This window comes from Colossoma macropomum, unplaced genomic scaffold (genome assembly GCF_904425465.1).
Source record: "Colossoma macropomum unplaced genomic scaffold, Colossoma_macropomum, whole genome shotgun sequence".
Classification (NCBI taxonomy): domain Eukaryota; kingdom Metazoa; phylum Chordata; class Actinopteri; order Characiformes; family Serrasalmidae; genus Colossoma; species Colossoma macropomum.
This window is the reverse complement of record NW_023494785.1, coordinates 36542771-36562509: the sequence shown is the minus strand read 5'-3', so window position 1 is coordinate 36562509 and position 19739 is coordinate 36542771. Positions and strand designations below refer to the sequence as shown.

At 39.1% G+C, this 19739-nt stretch overlaps 1 protein-coding gene across 1 annotated transcript in view; it reads right to left on the bottom strand.

Moving 5' to 3' along the window:
- Window positions 1-1515: 1515 nt before the first annotated feature.
- The window catches only part of efna3b (ephrin-A3b), a 111121-nt gene continuing 92897 nt past the window's right edge, over window positions 1516-19739 (bottom strand). The window contains exons 3-5 of the mRNA XM_036592890.1: window positions 18989-19054; window positions 15279-15356; window positions 1516-2930 (exon numbers count right to left, since the gene is read on the bottom strand). Of these exons, the coding sequence (XP_036448783.1) occupies window positions 2809-2930; window positions 15279-15356; window positions 18989-19054 (266 nt within the window). The 3' untranslated portion in view covers window positions 1516-2808. The remainder of the gene's footprint in view (window positions 2931-15278; window positions 15357-18988; window positions 19055-19739) is intronic.

Here is a 19739-nt window from a genome sequence, read left to right as displayed (position 1 = left end):
ACCTTGACACTAGATGGCCTGTGTTTATTATGTAAGTGAAACAGATCCAAACAAACCACTGGACTGGCTTTCTGAAGTAGTTGGGGACACTTTAATTCCATGAGCATGGAGAGTGCATTAGGCAATTCTTGTAAATACATGGTAATCCTGCAGGTTTACTAGAGCCTTGAAATTGGATACCGCTTGAAATTGAAGCCTTTATTTTGCTTTAAAATAGAAGCCACATCGCCCCCTATGCTTCCTATAGTGTATTGCAGTCTGTTAAAATGACCACATGTAGCTTACTGACATAATAGAGCATTACTAAAGCATTTATGCTTAAAATAAACAACACAATAACTTCCAAAAACAATGTTGTTGACGTTGTTGACTAATTGTGGCAGTCTTATCTGCTGAAGCTATGCTGTTGTCATTTTCTGTTAAGGCTACAAGTTAAGGCTTTCGTTTAACTTCAAGTTTCATGATCTTGTAATGAGAACGAACATCTAGGGACAATTTGTTAAACATTTGGATCTGGATTGTGGCAAAACACATTGCAAATAAGTGTAGGTCCCCTTTAAAACCCACTCCCAAATTCTCTTTACTGGCTAGAGTACAACTGAGAGTCCAAGCAAAAGAAGCTAGCTAGCTATGCTTATTTTTACAGTGTTTTTCATACACACAAAATCTACGTGCAGAACTGGAGTTTTCTGAGAGAACTTTTCAGCCATGCTAACTTACGTTACATCCATGGCTTGTTGTCTTCTGGACAATGTTGATGGGGGCACCGTTGCCCCCCCTACTTTGAGCTCCGCCTTCAGATGACTTTGGATTGGTTTTGAAATTTTATTCTCACTTTAGTAATTCTACATTCCCACCCAAATTCACCCAACATTTTTCATGGTTGTCCCTGAGACATTCTCGAAATCCGCACAAGACTCTCCTAACCTTGGTAGTAGATAGCCCAGGTTTATAATGGATGAAGAATCTGTGCAGATGCATCCAAACAAACAGATGGACTGGTTTTCTGAAAATCTGGTTTTCTGTGAAACCTGTCCTGTGGGGAGAGATGTGATCATGTGCCCCTTTTAAAACCCACCCCGAATTCTCTCTATCATCTCTAGCACAATTGATATCGCAAGCAACACCAGCTAGCTAGCTGGATTGTGATGAAATCTGAGGGAAACAAGGGTTTACGCCTTCTAAAAACGTGCCACAAATTCTCTCTAACATTCAAAGCACAATCAATATTACAAGAAAAAAACAGTTGCAAAACACTGTTTTTAGCTCATGGAACTGTTCCTCCTTTACACAAGATAATGTTTATTTTTACTGCGTATAATGTGTTCTTCTAACACGCAACATGCTTAAGTTGAGATTTTTGGGAGGAACTTTTAACCATGCTAACTTGCATCACGTTGTCGTCCATTGGACTGACGAGCACATCAACGTCCCCTACTTTCAGTTCTTCTTTCATGAGATGGTGGATTGGTTTAGAAATTTCATACTCAGTTTGTTCCCAACCTAATAAGTCTAATCTTGATACTGGGTGGCCCAACTTTATAATGGATGTGGAATCTGCACAGATGCTTCCAAATTACTGGATTGCAGCAATATCTGCCGCAAACAAGGGTACGTCTTCTCTAAAACCTGCCCCCAAATTCTCTCCAACGTCCAAAGTACAATCAATGACGAAAGCAAAACATTTGCATGCTTAATTGGAGTTTGTGGGGAACATTCCAGCCATGCTAACTTACGTGACATCTGTGTGCTAATGAGATGTTGAAGGGTGCACCACTGACCCCCATTTTAAGCCTTTTCACAAGGCATTGGACTGGTTTAGACATTTCACACTCAGTTTGTTCCCACCCTAATAGTCTACGTTCCTATTTAGCCCAATATTTCTCATGGTAAATGGCCCATGTTTATAATGGATGTGGAACCTGTACAGAAGTATCCAAAAATCGTCCCCTTATGTTCTCATTACGAAATCTGGCCCTGTGAGACTGCCTTAACCTTGGTACTAGATGGCCCATGTTTGTAATGCATATTGAACCTGTGCAGATGTCTCCAAACAAACAGGTGGACTGTTTTTCTGAAGTTGTTGGGGGATTCTGGCTGTTGGACTGTTTAATTCCATAAGCGTACGCAGTGCATTAGGCAATCCTATTTCTGACGTGTTTGTAAATACATGGTAATCCTGCAGGTTTACCAGAGCGCTTAAAATTGGGTACCGCTCAAAATTGAGCCTGTGCAATGTGGCTTGGCATTGCCTGTGCAGGAACTGAACTGTGCGGCTGCTGTTCCGCACTAGCGACTTGAATTTTAATGCTTAGCGTTAATCTTTAGGACCGATCTAAGCATCGACTCAACTCGACCGCTAACCTGCCAGTCAACAAGTAATAGAGCTGTCAGCCAATCAGAGTGAAGGGGTGATCTTGCATGAAGTAAATAACACACATTTGCATATTGAAATAAACACACACACACACACTCACTCAAACACACACTGTCTGATGGTCCAGCTTGAGCTGAATGGCAAAGCTTTCATTGTGAAGTTCAGATTCCACCGTTTAATGCGTGAAGGCCTTAGCATCCCGCTAGCACGCGTGCAGCACGGTAGCACCAATGATGAAATCTTGGTGTTTGTTCGACGTCCAGTCACCTCTAAATGCTCTCTTTCACATCCTTTTATTGTTTTTGTTTTCAGGTTCGTTCTGGTTTGAGTTCCTCCTCAGTCCTCATTGGCCCACCCACTGGCCTCACCCCACAGTTGTCCGCTACATTCCCCTAGGCCTCGTTGGCATGATAGTGTCCCAGAGGTGGGTGCTAGGAGACGGAGAGCGCGATGAGGAAGAGCGTTGCCACGGTGAGGAGGAGGCGGTCCCGGGACGGGCTGCTCCCACTGATGCTCTTCTCCAGCTTAGGGACCTCAGGGTTATCGTAGTCGTCTAAAGACCGAGAGAGAAAGAAAGAGAGAGAGAGAGAGAGAGAGAGGGAGAGAGAGTGAGTAAGCCCCTTAAACCCTGACGGGTCCACACCTCTGTTCCTCACTCTCATAACCCCACAACTGTTTAAGAGTTTTGAAATCATGTCATTATAACATCATTAAAGGCATTGAAAACTAATATATAAAATAATTCTAATCTGTGAGGCCTGTACACCCTCACAGCTTTCAGATGTTTAGTAGAGAGCTGTAGATGTGTCCAGAACGATGACCACAGCTGTAGTTGGATTTAAAATGACTGAGAAAGCTGTAGGACATCAACAAGAATGAAGGTCTAATAAAATACATATATCTAGAATAAGGATCTAATAAAGTTATTATTAAGAATGACATTCTAAATAAATTAATCTCCAGAATGAACTAATAAATTAGTATCTATAAAAAAGTTTGGATAAAATTATATCCAGAATGAATTAATAATAAATGAATATTCTGAATTAAGTTATAATAAAACTGTTATAAAATTCAGAAGGAATGTATAATAAATGAATATTTAGAATGAAGTTATAAAAAAAATTAATAATCAGAATGAAGTTCTAAAAAAGTAATATTTGTTCACAGAATTCTGATAAAGTTACATTTATAATAAATTAATATTCTGAAAGAAGTTATAATACAATTAATACCAGAGTGAAATTTTAATAAAGTAATATTCAGAATGTAATTAGAATAAAATTAATATTCAGAATGAAGTTCTAATGAAATAAATATTCAGAATAATATTTTATCAATGAAGTTATTAATTAATATCCTGAAAGAGTTTCTAGTACATTAATATCCCAAAAGCATGAATATCTCAAAAGAGGCCATAATAAATTAATATCCAGAATGAAGTTAAAATAAAATTATTACCCAGAATGAATGTATAAAAAATACTATTATGAATATTATTATTTAATAATAATGCCAATATTCAGTTTAATACGTAATACATACATATCCATACTGCATTCAAGTAAATTGATATTCAGAATGCAGTTGTAATAAAATTCATATTCAGAACGAAGTTTTCATAAAATAAATATCTAGAAATCTAGAAATAATACATAATAAAAATTAAGTTATTAATTAATATCCTGAAAGAGTTTATGATACATTAATATCCCAAAAGTGGTTATTATAAATTAATATCCAGAATGAAGGTAAAATAAAATTACTACCTAGAATATATGTATAAAATTACTATTATGAAGTAATAATAATGCCAATATTCAGATCAATATGTAATAAATAAATATCCATACTGAATTCAATAATAAATATATATAGAATGCAGTTGCAATTAACATTTATATTCAGAATGAAATTAAAATAAAATTGATTTTTATAATATAGTTTCAGAATAATTAATAAAAATGCCTAATGAAGTTATTAATTAATAGCCTGAAAGAGTTTATAATACATATCCCAAAAGAGGTCATAGTAAATTCATGTTCAGAATAAAGTTATATTAAAATTAATATCCAAAAATTTGAATAAAAATACTACTTGGAATGAAGTTATAATGGTGGTAATATTCAGGCTTAATATGTAATAAATTAATATCCAGACTGAATTCAATAGGAAATGAATATTCAAAATAAATCACAATAAAATTCATATCCACAATGGCTGATATTTCTATTATTGTTAGTAGATGAATGAAGTATATTATTTATAATTTCTTGTAGATAAAAACAAACGTACAGTCTTACAGGCTACAATTTAGCATAGCAAACACATTTTTGCTGTCTAGTTTACAATAAACTACTTATTAAACTAATAAAAAATATTACAATGCTGACTTAAAAGGGGGAACGTCTGTATCTTCCTGTTGGCTTCTAGTTGTTTTCTAAATACCAGGGAATGCATGAAAATCATGAGCTCTGGAGTTTAACTGGATATTACACATGCAGCAGATGCTGCAGAGCTCTGAAGTATTCCTTTAAGTCAGGGGTGCCAAGCCTGGTCCTGCAGATCTACCACCCTGCAGAGTTTAGCTCCAAAACACACAGATCCAGCCAATGAAGGCTTTCAGGGGCATCTGAACATTATTTTGATCTGAACTCTCCTGGGTGGTAGATCTCCAGGGCCTGGATTGGGCACTCCTGCTTTAAGTGGTTCAGTGGTTAGTAAGATTAATGAGATGATTAACCAGTTCTAGCCTGAGTGATTGAACATGTAGTCTAGACAGAGTCTGTGAACAGGCCTAGAGGCAGCACCCAAAATTAAAATTAGTGAGTCATCTCAGAGTCACCTGTGTGATTAGTCTGTATGTGTGCGTGCGCTCACACTAGGGCACAAGACAGGTGACTATTCGAGATCAGGTTCAAATGAGAACGAGGCCGAGACCAAGTCTGAAATAGTCAGTGCAAATTTCTTGGTGTTTTCACATTGTTTTTGGAGTCATTTAAAAGTAAGCCATACTTGGGTAGAGTTGGGTAGAATACACTATCCTAAATTTATAAAACAACATATTTCTTTACAATACATATTGACATATTCAGTGACATATTCAGAATACATGTAGAATAAATATTAACAAGGCACATGGAAAAGTCTATCCATCTTATTTTTCACATGACCACTGGATGTTGAGATCATGGCTGAAATATCCAGTTGTGGAAGGGAAGTGTCGTTCACGCTAGGGCACAAGACTGAATGAGCTCTGCTAAAGCCTGAGTAGACTGATAAATCAATGTGATGATCAGTTATTAATCTCAGTGGTACTGAGCTCTGCTAAAGCCTGAGTAGACTGATAAATCAATGTGATGATCAGTTATTAATCTCAGTGGTACTGAGCTCTGCTAAAGCCTGAGTAGACTGATAAATCAATGTAATGATCAGTCATTAATCTCTGTGTTACTGAGCTCTGCTAAAGGTTTAGTGCTTGTAACGAAGCCAGTTTTTGTTTGGGTGATGTTGGGCTACTGTGCAGAATGTCACCCAACAGAAATATGTTACATTTCTCCGTAATGCTAAGGTGATTTCTATGTGCTATAAATGTTTATCTATCAGCATTAACATTGGCAGAGAGACCAATAGCCAAGAAAGGTCTAAGAACATTTACTATGGAGTCCAACACAAGTTGAAGACAACAAAAAATACCTAGAGTCTGGACCACAACACTAGATTACACTGTGGGTGTAATCTGGGTGGCACTACAAAGTGAGGACATTCTGTTTTTGTCACCACTCCATCTCGCACAACCAGTTCTGTGTGCGTAAGTGTTCATTTCATCTTTGGACAGATCTATACAGATTGTCACCCTGGTCAGAGCACATACCACACTGTAAAAAACAATTCCTGACCATCTACAGAGACTTAATATTTACAGCACTTACTTAATACTGTAATGTTTGTTGACAGTAATGACAATAACTATACAAAACAAGACTACATATCAAAAGCAGTATATAACTAATTAACAATATCCTCTTTTCTGAATATTATACAGTCGCATGCAAAAGTTTGCACTCTCAAGTCAAATTGGGAATATTGGGAAATCAGATTGGGAGTAAAAACATTACACAAAAAATGTGCCTATAAAACTCTTGCACAGGCCACATTTTATGTTTTTTCATTTTCTAAGCAAACGAAACAGTAACTTTGTATTAAAATGTGCTGATGTTTGTTCTCGCTAAAGAATGTTTTAACTGATTTTCACTTCAGAATTCAACAAAACCTGGAATTTCACAAACTTTTGCATGCGACTGTTCATCTTGCTTGCTGCCTGCAAAAGTTGCCTATTAAAAAGATTGCACCCAGTGTATGGAAGACAATACACATGGATGTGTTGGTAGGCAATCAGCATACATACTGACAACTTCCCGAGAGTTAGGGCTGGGAGTCAACCCCAAATTCTTTGATTCCAGGCAACAATGACCACTTTTAATGACGTACCATGCTGTAATACTCGAGAAGAGCTTGCAAGTTCGATCTGCGCTGATGCCATAGCCATCTGTAAGTGCATAATAAGTTTCTCCGGGTGGGTCAGGTGGCCCTTTCTTCCACTCAACAAGCTTGAAGGAGAGTGCTAACTGCCAATTACCTCAACTAACAGATGTTAACATCACATTTCTCAGGGAGGGCCATCCCCGACTTATAACGCACTTACGGATGGCTGTGGCATCAGCGGGGATCAAACTCACAAGCTCTTCTTGAGTTTTACAGTGTGGTATATCATTAAAAGTGGTCATTGTTCCATCCGTAACTATGTTTTAGCCTAACTAAACGTGGACAATGTTAAACACTCAATTATGAAATAAATAAATAAATAGTTGGCTCAAACTTTGTGGCTGGTGCTGCACTATCACTGAGCTGTGGTCCCAATATGTCAGCCTGCAGTCTTTAGCATCACATGCAGTGTATTCTCAATGCAGCTGTACTACATCCTACAAGAGCGCTGGCGTGTTTTATGCACAGCAGCTTCTTCTGTAAAGCTCTTTTTTTTTTTTTCTTAGAATGCCTCAGAGACTTGGCCACAAGCCAGCTTCCCTAAGTAGCGTGGTCCAGCACCTATGTTTAGAAGTATGTTTCATTTTTTTTTTTAGTTCTATAGCATTGAGCGCACTAGACTCTGAGGCCTGCAAGGCCTTTAAAAAGGTTTTGAATTTTTCCGTTTAAAGTCTGTCCTATAGTGGGACTTTATGAATGAACTCAAAGCAGGACTAATGACTAATTTTCTTAAGACATTCTGACTAAGTTTGTTCATAGGTACCCAACAAAGGGTGTGGCTTGACGCAATATATTGCAGCGAAACAAACTTCTAAGTAAACATATTTCTATTCTGAAAGAAAAACAGAATGGAGGTTGTAAACAGCCCCTGTAATCAAAATGACTGGAAATTGCCTCAAGCTATTAGGAAATTCCAGACACATCAGCTGGGAAGGTAGTAGTGCTACATGTCATCAGTCTGCTTTTCCACATGAGTCAGCTGACTTCGGTGCAGGTACTATCGCTCAGATTTATCAAATACACAGTGTTTTGATAACAGTGCTGTGATGTGCGTATGCATTCCCAATAAGGATGAGTAACAGCACGGACATGACTAACCAGCATTAGATTTGATTTGTTGTTCCCTCGTGACCCGTGACGGAGGTTCAGCCTCGTAACCTTTCGTTACATAATGCAAAACAACAGGCTAAAACCGGTTCTGCTTTTGTTTGTACAGCACAACTGATGCAGATCTTCAATAGTAAGACTTGTATCAGGTAACTTCCATTTTAAAGAGATGGTTCATGCAGAAGTCAAATTTGTACTATTTTCCCCATAACCCAAATAATCAGGCCAAGATATGTTTGGTGTCTGAGGTTTGCTTCTTTAGTTTTGCACTGGATCTACAAGGCTAATGTAGCTAACAAGTAATGGAAGCTTATAGTTACCACTGTGTATAAACTGCCAACCTACATCATCACATTTGATTCAACAAGGTTGTTAAAGAGGAACTGTGAAGTCATTCAGAGTGGCTCAATATGGTTCTTTGTGCCAAATCAGATTTCATTACAGTGGTGGTGATAGGAACCAGGAGTCACATTGTCTACAACACAAATATAGCCATTTTATTTACCATCCAAAACCACCAGTGAACCTATGCATGTCTTCTAAGTTTCCATGTGTAATATTGAGGATGGTAAAATAGTGGTAAGCTTTCTTTGAGGACTATTTTGCTTTGCAATGCCCTGCATGTACCCCTCTGCCATGAATGGATTTAAAAACATACGTTAGGTCAAAACTAGAGTAAAACAATGAGTGCATTTACTCAATAATCTGATCATGTAAACGGTTATGTAAATAGCATACTCCGATTTCTTAGATCAGAGTAAGGTCTAGAGATCTGATTAAGAAACCCGATAAAGAGAGCTAGATTTTGTCAGTAATCCAGTAATCGGATTTCTCAGTGCATGTACTCTTACTCTGATTGCTTTCGGATTTCTCAGTATGCGCATGTGCAAAACAGACAGTGGTACCAGAAATAAGCAAGCGTTGTCGTGAGATGGCAGCAAAACACTTTTTAACGACACTGTATCAACCACATTCATTCACATTCTTTACGTCACGTCTTACTGGCTGTTTGCAAAGCAGAAACCGGATTACTGTCTGACTCATGTAGATCTGGAGTTTCCCCATTATCCAATTACTCAAGAGCATGTAAACATGTTGATCGGATTACTGACAAAATCTGATTTTCTGTAATTATAGAATTAGTGTAAGTGCATGTAAACAAACTCAATAACACATCAGGCGACATATACATAATCATATTATGGAATAACTTTCTGCAAGGCAGCTTTGAAAGGCATTAAAACTTCATGGATGTCTGGTTCCTATCACCATCACCATCACTACTCTAAAAGTTACTCCCAGACCGACTTGCTGTTTTGTATGAGAATGGAAAGTAAACATGCATATATATATATATATATATATATATATATATATATATATATATATAAATGCATGTTTACTTTCCAGTCTCATACAAAACAGCAAGTCGGTCTGAGAGTAACTTTATGGTATATGTGTGTATGTGTATATATATATATATATATATATATATATATATATATATATACACACACCAGAAACTACACATCCTGGCTGATTTTTCCTTTAGGTCCACTTATTTATTTGACTTGTATGACTTAAAAACAGGCTGTTTTTGTTACTGTGTCTTTAAGACTGATATATGTAACTGAGCTCTGTTCTGATTGGCTGCCCTGAATTGTACCTTATTCCAAACAGTGTCTGTGCTGAAACACTCCTCATTAATTGTATATTAAGCGTAAATAGGCGGGGCTAAACTGCTGTGGTCCAAATATGCATATACAGTTATTTGCAAAAGTTTGTGCACCCCTGTCAAATTACAAATTCTGTTGGTTTTCTGAGTGACGGTAAAATAACACATCCTTCTGCACAATGTAATGTATGATTACTGTTTATTTGTTGAATTCAATCTGTGGGAAAAAAAATATGAACATAAAATGTGGCCTGTGCAAAAGTTAAGGCACTTTTCCCCCAGTATGTTCAACTTAGCAAATAAACAGAATTTGTGCACTAAAATTTGCAGAAAAATGCCATATTTAGCTTCTCTGTAGAAGCAGAAAAAATGTTTTTTCAAGATATGTTCCCTTTAAGCAACATGAGTTCATTAGTGAGTTGTACTGAGTACTCCATTATGAGGCCTTTTGCCCTCTTGCGGCTGCCGTCCTTCCTCTCTGGCCTGTTTGAAAGCTGACACTTCAATCAGTATTACAAGGAGAGCGAGAGGTCCAGTTTCACGTATTGGAAATCGTTGAGCGGGTCCAACCCCGAGACGACCCAACTACATCAGTTTGCAACATGACACACAGTCAAAACCGGCAGCTCTTTATCTCTTATTTTCATTAAAGGCTCAATCGGGATGTTTTCAGAGCTAAGCTTCATGTAAACTGATCAATGTCCAGCTGGTAAATCTGTCTGAAAATAATCATAGAAACTATTACAAGTTCCTGGTGGTGTCCAATAGTCACTAATGATGTTTTGTGTTTTCCTGATGGGTTAATATCATGGTGTAGAGGATTCTAATGGTTTAACAGGTGCTCTGGGACTGATTCCAGATATGGTTAGGTTTCCTAAAGGGATCTAAAGGTGTTTTACAGGAAACTAGTCGTCTCTAATGATAACCATTCAGCCAATTCCCATTATTCATCTACATTTTTCCTGTACTCACTGGCCATTTCATCAGAAAAACCTACCACACCGGTGCATTTTGTAGGTTTACAATGACTCAGACTCAGGTCACACTCAAGTCTCATGTTGACTCACTCACGACTCAACAAACTTGCCAAATTTCAGTCTGAAAAAAAAAACAAAACAAAACTGATTTAATAAAGCCAACCTTACTGGCAAAAATAATAAAACCTTTAATTTCATATTCTCCCACAGCCTCACAGTGGCATTAGTTTCAATACATCTTTCAGTAGCAAGTGTTTTGTTACAGCAATACCTTCAAACTGAAGCGCTACATGCATTAGCACATTTTTTCAGCTGGAAGTAACGCTAGCAACATTTTTTCAGCTGGAAGTAACGCTAGCAACAATGACGAGTTGAGCGTGAACAGCTTACTCAAGTGTTCAAGCTTGAATCAAAACAACCTTATCTCAGTTTTAGTGGTTTGTCAGCTGACGATAAGCAGAGGAAAAATGAGTTTGTGCAGTGAAAAAAGGAATAAACTTCGTCACGTGGAGGAACAGAACCTCTGTGTCAACATTTCACTGCTGCTAACCAATGCTGACACGCAGTTTGTGCTTTAAAGTTGCTGCTACAGCCGCTTTCAGAGGAACCGTTTTCATTTTCTCCCTCAAAAACTGTCAGTATCTGACAGACCGAGTGTTCGGCATGGAGCTGGTGTTTGTGTAAAATGTCTACAGTGGCGCTACGGACCATGGCGACCCCGCACGCCCCCCTGCCGGAATGTATGCATGTTTAGCTTTTTGCTAACTAGTTTATTGTTAGCGAACTGCTTTTGCATCTCCAGCTAACATGGCTAATCCTGTGTTTTGGTTATAGTTATTTTCACACATCCATTAATTTATTCATTTAAAGATGTTAGCTGTCATTACTGTACTCTGATAGCTGTGAAGGAATTTTTCTACAAAGCATTTATGTCCTTTATTTAGTTTGGACTCCCACATTGTCTCCAACAATTCTGGACACATCTTCGAATTCCAAGCTTGGCAAGTATGACAAAATAAGAGCGACACACCTTTCTGTGGTGAGCTAAAGTGATAGGAACGCCTGTATTTCTGAGGTAAATAACTGTCTTACCCAACGTTTACACACTTCCATTTCTTGTGAAAAGAGTCTATTGGCTAGTATGTAGTTTGGATAGCAAATATGCTAGCTAGCACACTAGCTAATGTAGCTAAAGTTGTTAGCTCATCTGGCTGAGGTTTTAGTAAGAAAAAGATCCCGTTCCTGTATAACATAATACAATTTCAGCTGGATATGCTACTATGCTAGCCAGCTAGCTAGACTACAGACTTACCAGCCATTTCAAGCTGTTTTGCCTCTTCTCTTTAAACACCGCATTTACTTGAAACAGAAGGTTTTTCTATAATGAAAGACAAGTTTTCATGAAGTCTGACAGGTTTTTTAAGTTTACTTTTGTACATTCAAAAATGCCTGCAGCTAATCATGACTCACGTCAACCCTCCTGGAAAAACCGGCACAGACCAGCATGCATTTCATGCTGGTCTATGGTGGTTTAAGCTGGTCTATGCTGGTCTGTTGCTGATTTAGCTGGTCACCCAGCACTTTCATCTAAAACACAACATATGCTGGTTTTGTGGGCGATCAGCATAACAGCTACCGTTGCTGCTGACCAGTATACCAGCATTAGTTTTGCTGGTGACCAGCTATGCTCATCTATTTTGGTTTTTCTAGCAGGGAAGCAACTTGTGAACATCTCTGCTGACTGTTGCTAATCTATTGCTGCAGTTTATCAGCCACTTTCAACCCCTTTCATGGATGGAAAGGGACCACCATAGGACCACCAATGAACAGGTATTATTGGGGTGGTAGGTCAGTCTCAAACAAGCAGTAACAATGTCATGGTACAGGTACATGTGTAGTGTGAGTGTTACTGGTATGAGTGTATAAGGTTGCTGGATTTTTTTACACACATAACTGCTAGATTGAGAGTGAACCGCCCACCAAAAATATCCAGACAAGCATGGATCTGTGGTCAGAAACTGACCATTGATGAAGGACCATAGGATGGCTAACACAAACTGTGCAACAACAGATACAGTTTCTAACTGTACACAGCAAAGTGGAGCTTCACGGTAAGGATTTGTAATAAAGTGGCCACCAAGTGTACTCAGTGATCTGCTGTCCATTCAGGAATCAAATGCAAGATAGAGACCTGCAACCAACACTTCTCTGTTCTTCCCTAAAAGTTCCACCAAATGACCAGTACAAAATTAGCCTACTAACAACAGTCACAGTCAAAACAGTCTTTTCTCTTGTGCTAGTGGCCCAGACTTTCTTGTCCTTGAGGTGACTCATTGTGACGGAGCAGAACATGACTTCCTGTCAGGCTAAAGGATAAAGGGGCACAAGAGGGCTAGCACTGTCAGAGCTAATCAGAGCTAATGCTGGCATCGTGACACTCATCAGCGCTATGCTAACTATAGCATCACAGTTCACACCTTGTTTAGGCTGTGTTGTTGCCCTTCACGACTATTTACCCTGCTGTTGTCGCTACATGATAAAGCTGCTAACAGTCATCAGTAGTGGGTGGCGCTATTGCTAATATGGCACGTGAAATATAGTGACATTTTGAATCTGTTTATGTCAAGCTGGCAGTGGCGTTTGTGGGCATACACAAATGATGCATGTTTATTCTTAGTAACAAGGGGTCACCTGCTTGTTTTATTAGTAACAAGGGGTCACTTTGCGATTTTAGTGCCCTCAAAGTCTGATGTGAGAGTGCATGTGAGTTAGAGCTTTGATCTGGCTTAAAATTTTGGCCAACCCAACAACTTTCTGATCCATCCCAAACCACAGCATGAAGTTTTGAGTATGATCCCAACCCAGACCTGACTAAGTGTGGTCCGGACCTGGCCAGACACGTCCCTCAAGTTTCGAGTCCAAAACTGACCAAAGCTCAACAAAATTATGTCCAAAAACTGACCCGAACTTGCCCATTGTTGCCAAAAATGGCAGATAAAACCTGATATTTCTAATGAAGCCACTGGTTAAATATACACATAGCAACAATAGCCATTATTAGATCAATGAGTAAAAAAAAAAACAAATAAAAAAAAGCCCAAAATGAAGTATAAATTGTGCTTTAATGAATTTATTCATCAAGCAATGCTGTTGAACAACATCCAAAACATTTTTAGTGTGTAAAAACTTTCTATAAAGCACTGCTCTCATGGTGTGCAGAGCTGATATACCAAGATATTAGCTTTCAGCTGTTAAAACTCTACTACTTTCCACACAGTTGTATGCAAAGGTTTGGCCGAAATTACTTCAAATTACAAACACAACTTCTGCCGCAAACTATTTTGAAAAATAACATTTTCTGCACATTTGTCTTTTTTTTTCATCCCACTCTAGTTTAGTGTTGTACTTGGGGCGCCTTGCATGCGCAGAAATGTTTAGGGTCTGCACAGATTGTCAGTAATGTTTCAGTTGGGAGACTGTTCCACAAGCTTCAGCTTGCATTTCTTTAAATAGTTAAGGGTAGATTTTAAGGTGTGTTTTGGATCATTGTCTTGTGTAGAACCCAGCCAATTTTCAGCTTAAGTTTCTTGACAGTGTCACATTTGCTTCTAGAATTTGTTGATATTTAGTGCCACACAACCCCAAAGCATAATAGATCCACCTCTCTGCTTAAAAGTTGGCAAGGTGTTGCTTTCATCAAATGCTGCTCATTTTTTGTGGCCAAAGTTCTATTTTTACTTCATTAGTCCACAGCACGTATTTCCAAAATGCCTATGGTTTATCTACATGTTGTTTTCCATACTTCAGACACTGATTTTTGTGAAGCGGTCAGAGGAAAAGTTTCATTCTGCTGACTCTACCATGCAGATAATTTTTGTGTAAACAACGCTTAATGGTAGAATGGTGCACCACTAGTCTGATGTCCTCTAAACCTTCATGCACGTCTTTTGCTGTCATATGGGGGTTTTGCTTTGCCTTTCTGGCCAGCACATGAGCACATCCGTCTGAGAGTTTTCTTGGCTTCTTTCAGATCTTGGCTTGACATCCACATGTATCCTTAACTGCCACTTCTTTGGGTTGGGCTGGGTTGATCAGTGGATTTCTTTACCAAATTGAAGGGCGTCCAAACTTGCACTTACTTGCCATAATTACTAGGCTTTGTGGGCCTCAGGGGTAAATTCTGTCAACAATGCAAGCATGAACTGTTTTAAGGTAATGAAAGTAGGCAGGAAGAACAAAGTAAGGAGAGAAGTTCAAGCAGGGGTAAAATCCGTTAAAGGGGTTGTTAGCTGTGTGAACCTGAACGCCAACCCAACTCGAGCCCAATACATATTTGGGAAGTGTAAGGAGGTCCCGTCATATTTCGAGCTCTAATGTGAGTGTTATTTTGGTTAAAATGCAAAATGTTTCATATAAATTTCTGAAATTTAAGAGTGATAGCATGCGAGGGTGCAAATGGCAAGATGAATAATATTCACCACAGTGACTTTACTACAGGTGTTAATTATGACAGATTAAACGCCCAGTTCACCCCTTTACTGGAAACTGTGCGTGAGTATGAGTAATAACCCTCATGCACGTTTGTGTAATAACTTACCGAGGTCATCAATTTTGATGTTAGGTCTCAGAGTGTAGTCTGGCTCTGTGGGCTGTGGCTCGTCATCTGCATCAGCTGCTGGAACGGCCAGAAAGAAGAAAAATCAGAACACCTGCACGGTTCTCTTTACCTTTGCCCTAGACTACTGTAATTGACTTTTCACGCTCTGCCTATAAATGCATTCTTTCATAGCTGCTGCTGCCAAAAAATCCTATTGAACCTAATGAGATTTAGTTTTAGCTCAGTTTTTGTCATAACACATACATTTAGCAGTGGCAAACCGTGACTATTAGAGCTATGCATTCAAATGTCATGCCTTTGTCAAAACATGTTTACAACTTTGTCTCCTTTTCCCCCAGAGTAGAAAGTGCCTTTAAAATAATGCTATTTTCTGTGAGGTTCAAATAGTATATTAGCGCTTAGCTAACGGTGATTGACATGGACTTTTTTTGACGTTCTAGATTAAACACGGACATTTGAAGCTTGTAAAAGACTTTACATGCTTTGTTTGAAGTTTGTGACACAAAAAATATACGGCTCATGTTCACAGTCAGTAAAGTATCTTGAACTTCCAGATGTTCAGTGGGGTTGAGGTCAGTGCTCTGTGCAGGCCACTGGAATTCCTCCACACCAAACTTGTCAAAATGTCTTTATAGGCCTCGCTTTGTGCATAGGAACAAAGTCATGCTGGAACAAGAAAATGCCTAAAATGCCTAAAATGTCTTGTATGCTGTAGCATTAACATTACACTTCATTGGAACTAAAGGGCCCAAACCCTGAAAAACAGCCCCAACTCATTATCCCTCCTCCACCAAACCCAGATTCATCTATCAGGCTGCCAGATAGTGAAGCATGATTTATCCCTCCAGAGAACATTTCCATTGCTAAAGAGTCCAGAGGTGGTTGCTTCACACCTCTCCAGCTGATGCTTGGCATGGTTCAAAGTGATCTTAGGCTCGCAGCCTAGGTGATTTCCATGCACTATGCGCCCTAGCTCTGTGAGTTTGCAGAGTTTGCACATTTCACAATACTAGCACTTACGGTTGACTAGGGCAGACCTAGCAGTCTGGCACCTGAGCTCTTCAGTATGACCCAATCTCCTGCCAATGTTTGTCTATGGCGATTACATGGTTATGTGCTTAATTTTATACATCTGTTACCAACAGATGTACCTCAATTTAATTAGGAGGGGTGTCCATATACTTCTGGTCAAATTGCTTAGATCTGTGTGTGTGCGAAAGAGGGAGGGAGTCAGGGGGAGAGAGCGCAGTAGGGCTGCAGTGGTGCCTCCTCAAGGCCGCAGTGTGCTGATATGAACTCATGTGTTCAAGCTCCAGTGAACAATCAGAGCAGACTCATCCTGACACCAGAACCCAGAGAGACACCAGAGACACAGCGAGCAGGAGCAGGGGTTAACATACACACACACATACACACACACATACACACACACACACACACACACAGGGAAGGAGAGGCTGTTAATGCACGAGTACTGACAGAGAGAGGGGGTGGGGGGTGGAAGGGTTAAAATAACAACAAAGTGCCTGTTAGATTACACACCACTAGACAGCACTGGGAGGGGAGAGAGAGAGAGACAGAGAGACAGAGAGAGAGAATGCTTGTCTTATAGTTCCAAATTACTTTGCAGTACATGCATAGCGGCAGAGGGGGAGATTTAGACTCAGGACTGACCAATACGAACACGGACACAGTCATATTCAAAAGTTTAGGCACCCCCATCCAATGACATACTTTGTTGATTTTTTTAAAAACACATCCTCTAACACATGTCTGCACATTTTATTGCATAGTGATTGTTTGTTTGTGGAATCATTTTATGACATTTAAACATAAAATGTGGCCTGTGCAAAAGTTATGGCACCCTTGATATTTCATGTTTTCTTTATTTCCAATAGTTAAAGTCAGCAAATGAATAGAAATTGTGTAGACATTGTAAACTTGCACTTCTTACGTAGAAAATCAACAGAACATATCATTTGGCCTGGGGTGTGCAAACTTTTGCACAAAACTGTATTGACAAAATGCAAACACTGTGCTTAAAGAATACTAGCAAACTGCATGTTTCGTGCCAAAGAGCACATAATTAAGCCTGTTTCATGGGTTAAGTGCAGCCCAGTATGTAGAACATTGAAAGATGTTTGTTGTACTCACAGTTCTTTTTTTATGCGGTTCCTTTTTTGTCTGTTTGAACTTCTCAAACGTCCAAAAAAATGAATATACTGTGCCATGAAGTATTGTGATGTATTGTTTTTGCCATATCGCCCACCCCAGGCTGTACTGCTGTATTAAAAGTGAGCAGGTGGTAAATGTCAGTTAAGCTCTAAAAGTTAACTATTTTCACCTGTATCTGTTAGAATATACAAAAAAGATGGTAAATATCAGTGAATCCTCAATATCGGCTGATATTACTGGACAAATGATACACCTGTCGAGCCCTGATGCAGAGAGAGAGAGAAGAAAGAGTGTGAAGACAGGAGTAGCTGCTTCTGTAATCAGTGTGTAAAATGAAATGTGACAGTGGGGAGAAAGTTATCGCAAGAAGTCCACAGCAGTCTACTGGCTGCACACGCCACAACCAACCAACACTGACGCAGGCAGAGAGAGAGAAAAGTGAGCTGTCTGTGTGGCCAGTCTGTGTGTGTGTTATGTAAAAATAGTGCACCATATTATTGCCAGTTCAATGCTGCAGGACCAGACCAGACCATCTTATCAAACTCCCTCCCTCTCAATATACCTATATATGTATGTTTTGTTGATTTTTCAAGTGAAAGGAAGGAAACACAGCCTATTTAGTGAACAATTAACAAAATAACAATTTAGCGCATGGAAATCTTCTCACTAGAGAGTTCCAAACTGCCTCTGGAAGAACTGTGCATTGGGAGCTTCATGAAACAGGTTTTCATGGCTAAGCAGCTGCATGAAAGCCGAAGATCACTATGTGCAATGCCAAGTGTCGGCTGGAGGGGTGTAAAGCACGCTGCTACTGGAGTCTGGAGTAGTGCAAAATGGTCTCCGTGGTGATAAATCGCTTCACTATCTGGCAGTCTGATAGACAAATCTAGGTTTGTTGGACGCCAGGAGAACACTACCTACCGGAATGTATAGTTCAACAGGGGCCCTGACCTTAACCCTATTAAAACACTTTTGGGATGAATTGCAACATCGATTGTGAGCCAGGCCTTTTTGTCCAACATCAATGCTTGATCTCACATAGGAACTTTTGGGCACAAATTCCCAGAAACTCCACAATCTTGCGAAAAGCCTTCCTATAATACTGGATATATAGATTCAACTATATGTTGATGCCAATGTTTTTGGAATGGGATGTCCAACAAGCATATATAGGTGTGACGGTCAGATGCTTGGATGGTTTTATGAAAGGTTGGATAGAAATAAGGATGCAAGGAGAGATGATGAAGGGAAGAATGGACAAATTAACAAAGAAATGGACGGCTGGTTGGATAGAAGCAAAGATGGATGGATGGTTTGATGAGGCATGATTGGATAAATGGGTGGGTCATTGCATAGCAGGAAAAATGGGTTGATAAATGGAGGGATGCATGGATGAAAGGAAAATAGATGGAAACATGGTTTGACAAACTGGTGGAAAGAAGAACTGACAGCTGGGAGGATGGATGGATGGATGGATTGAAGAAAAAATGACAGACATTTGTGTGGAACGGTACCTGGTGAGCAGCAGACGTACACTCTCAGTCTCAGGCAGCTGCGGCCATGGTGATGAGTGGGCGTGGCTAAAACAGAGGAGGACCAATCAGTTATTGACACATCACAAAAAGCAGCAGTTATAATCACAATACATTGACAAACATAATGGCTGTAAGGAATGAAAGAAAGGTAATGCAATCATGTCTTATTGTTGAGTAGATTGCTATGCACGTTGCATGTAAGATTGTTAGTGGTTGATTGATCCTGAACTCGGCTTACTCTGAGGAGAACGAGCAGATATTTAAAATTTTCTCCCGCCTCTAACTGCAGTGATCTGATGCCAATGGACAGACATTAGAATTACAGAACTGTCTCTAAGTCATTTTCTCATTGCTGGAGGTCCAGAGCAAGACTCATGACAGATGAATCTGAGACTGCAATGGTCATTTTGTCTCCAGGCTATCTGATATTACTTCCCCACACTCACCATCCATGGCCACTTTATGAGCTTCACCTGCCTTATAGGTTCAGTCAGGTCCATAAGTATTTGGGCGTTGACAAAGTTACTTTTATTTCAGCTGCCTACTACAGCATGTTGAAGTTAAATAATGAATGACCTCACTGCAGACTTTTATTTACATTTAAGGTATTTGAAGCTAATTCAGGTAGGAATTACAACCCATTTTATACATTATTCCCTATTAATCCCTATTATTAGGGAAGAAGTCTAGAGTTTAGTTTTTAAAAGTGTAGATTTTAAGCTTAATATGA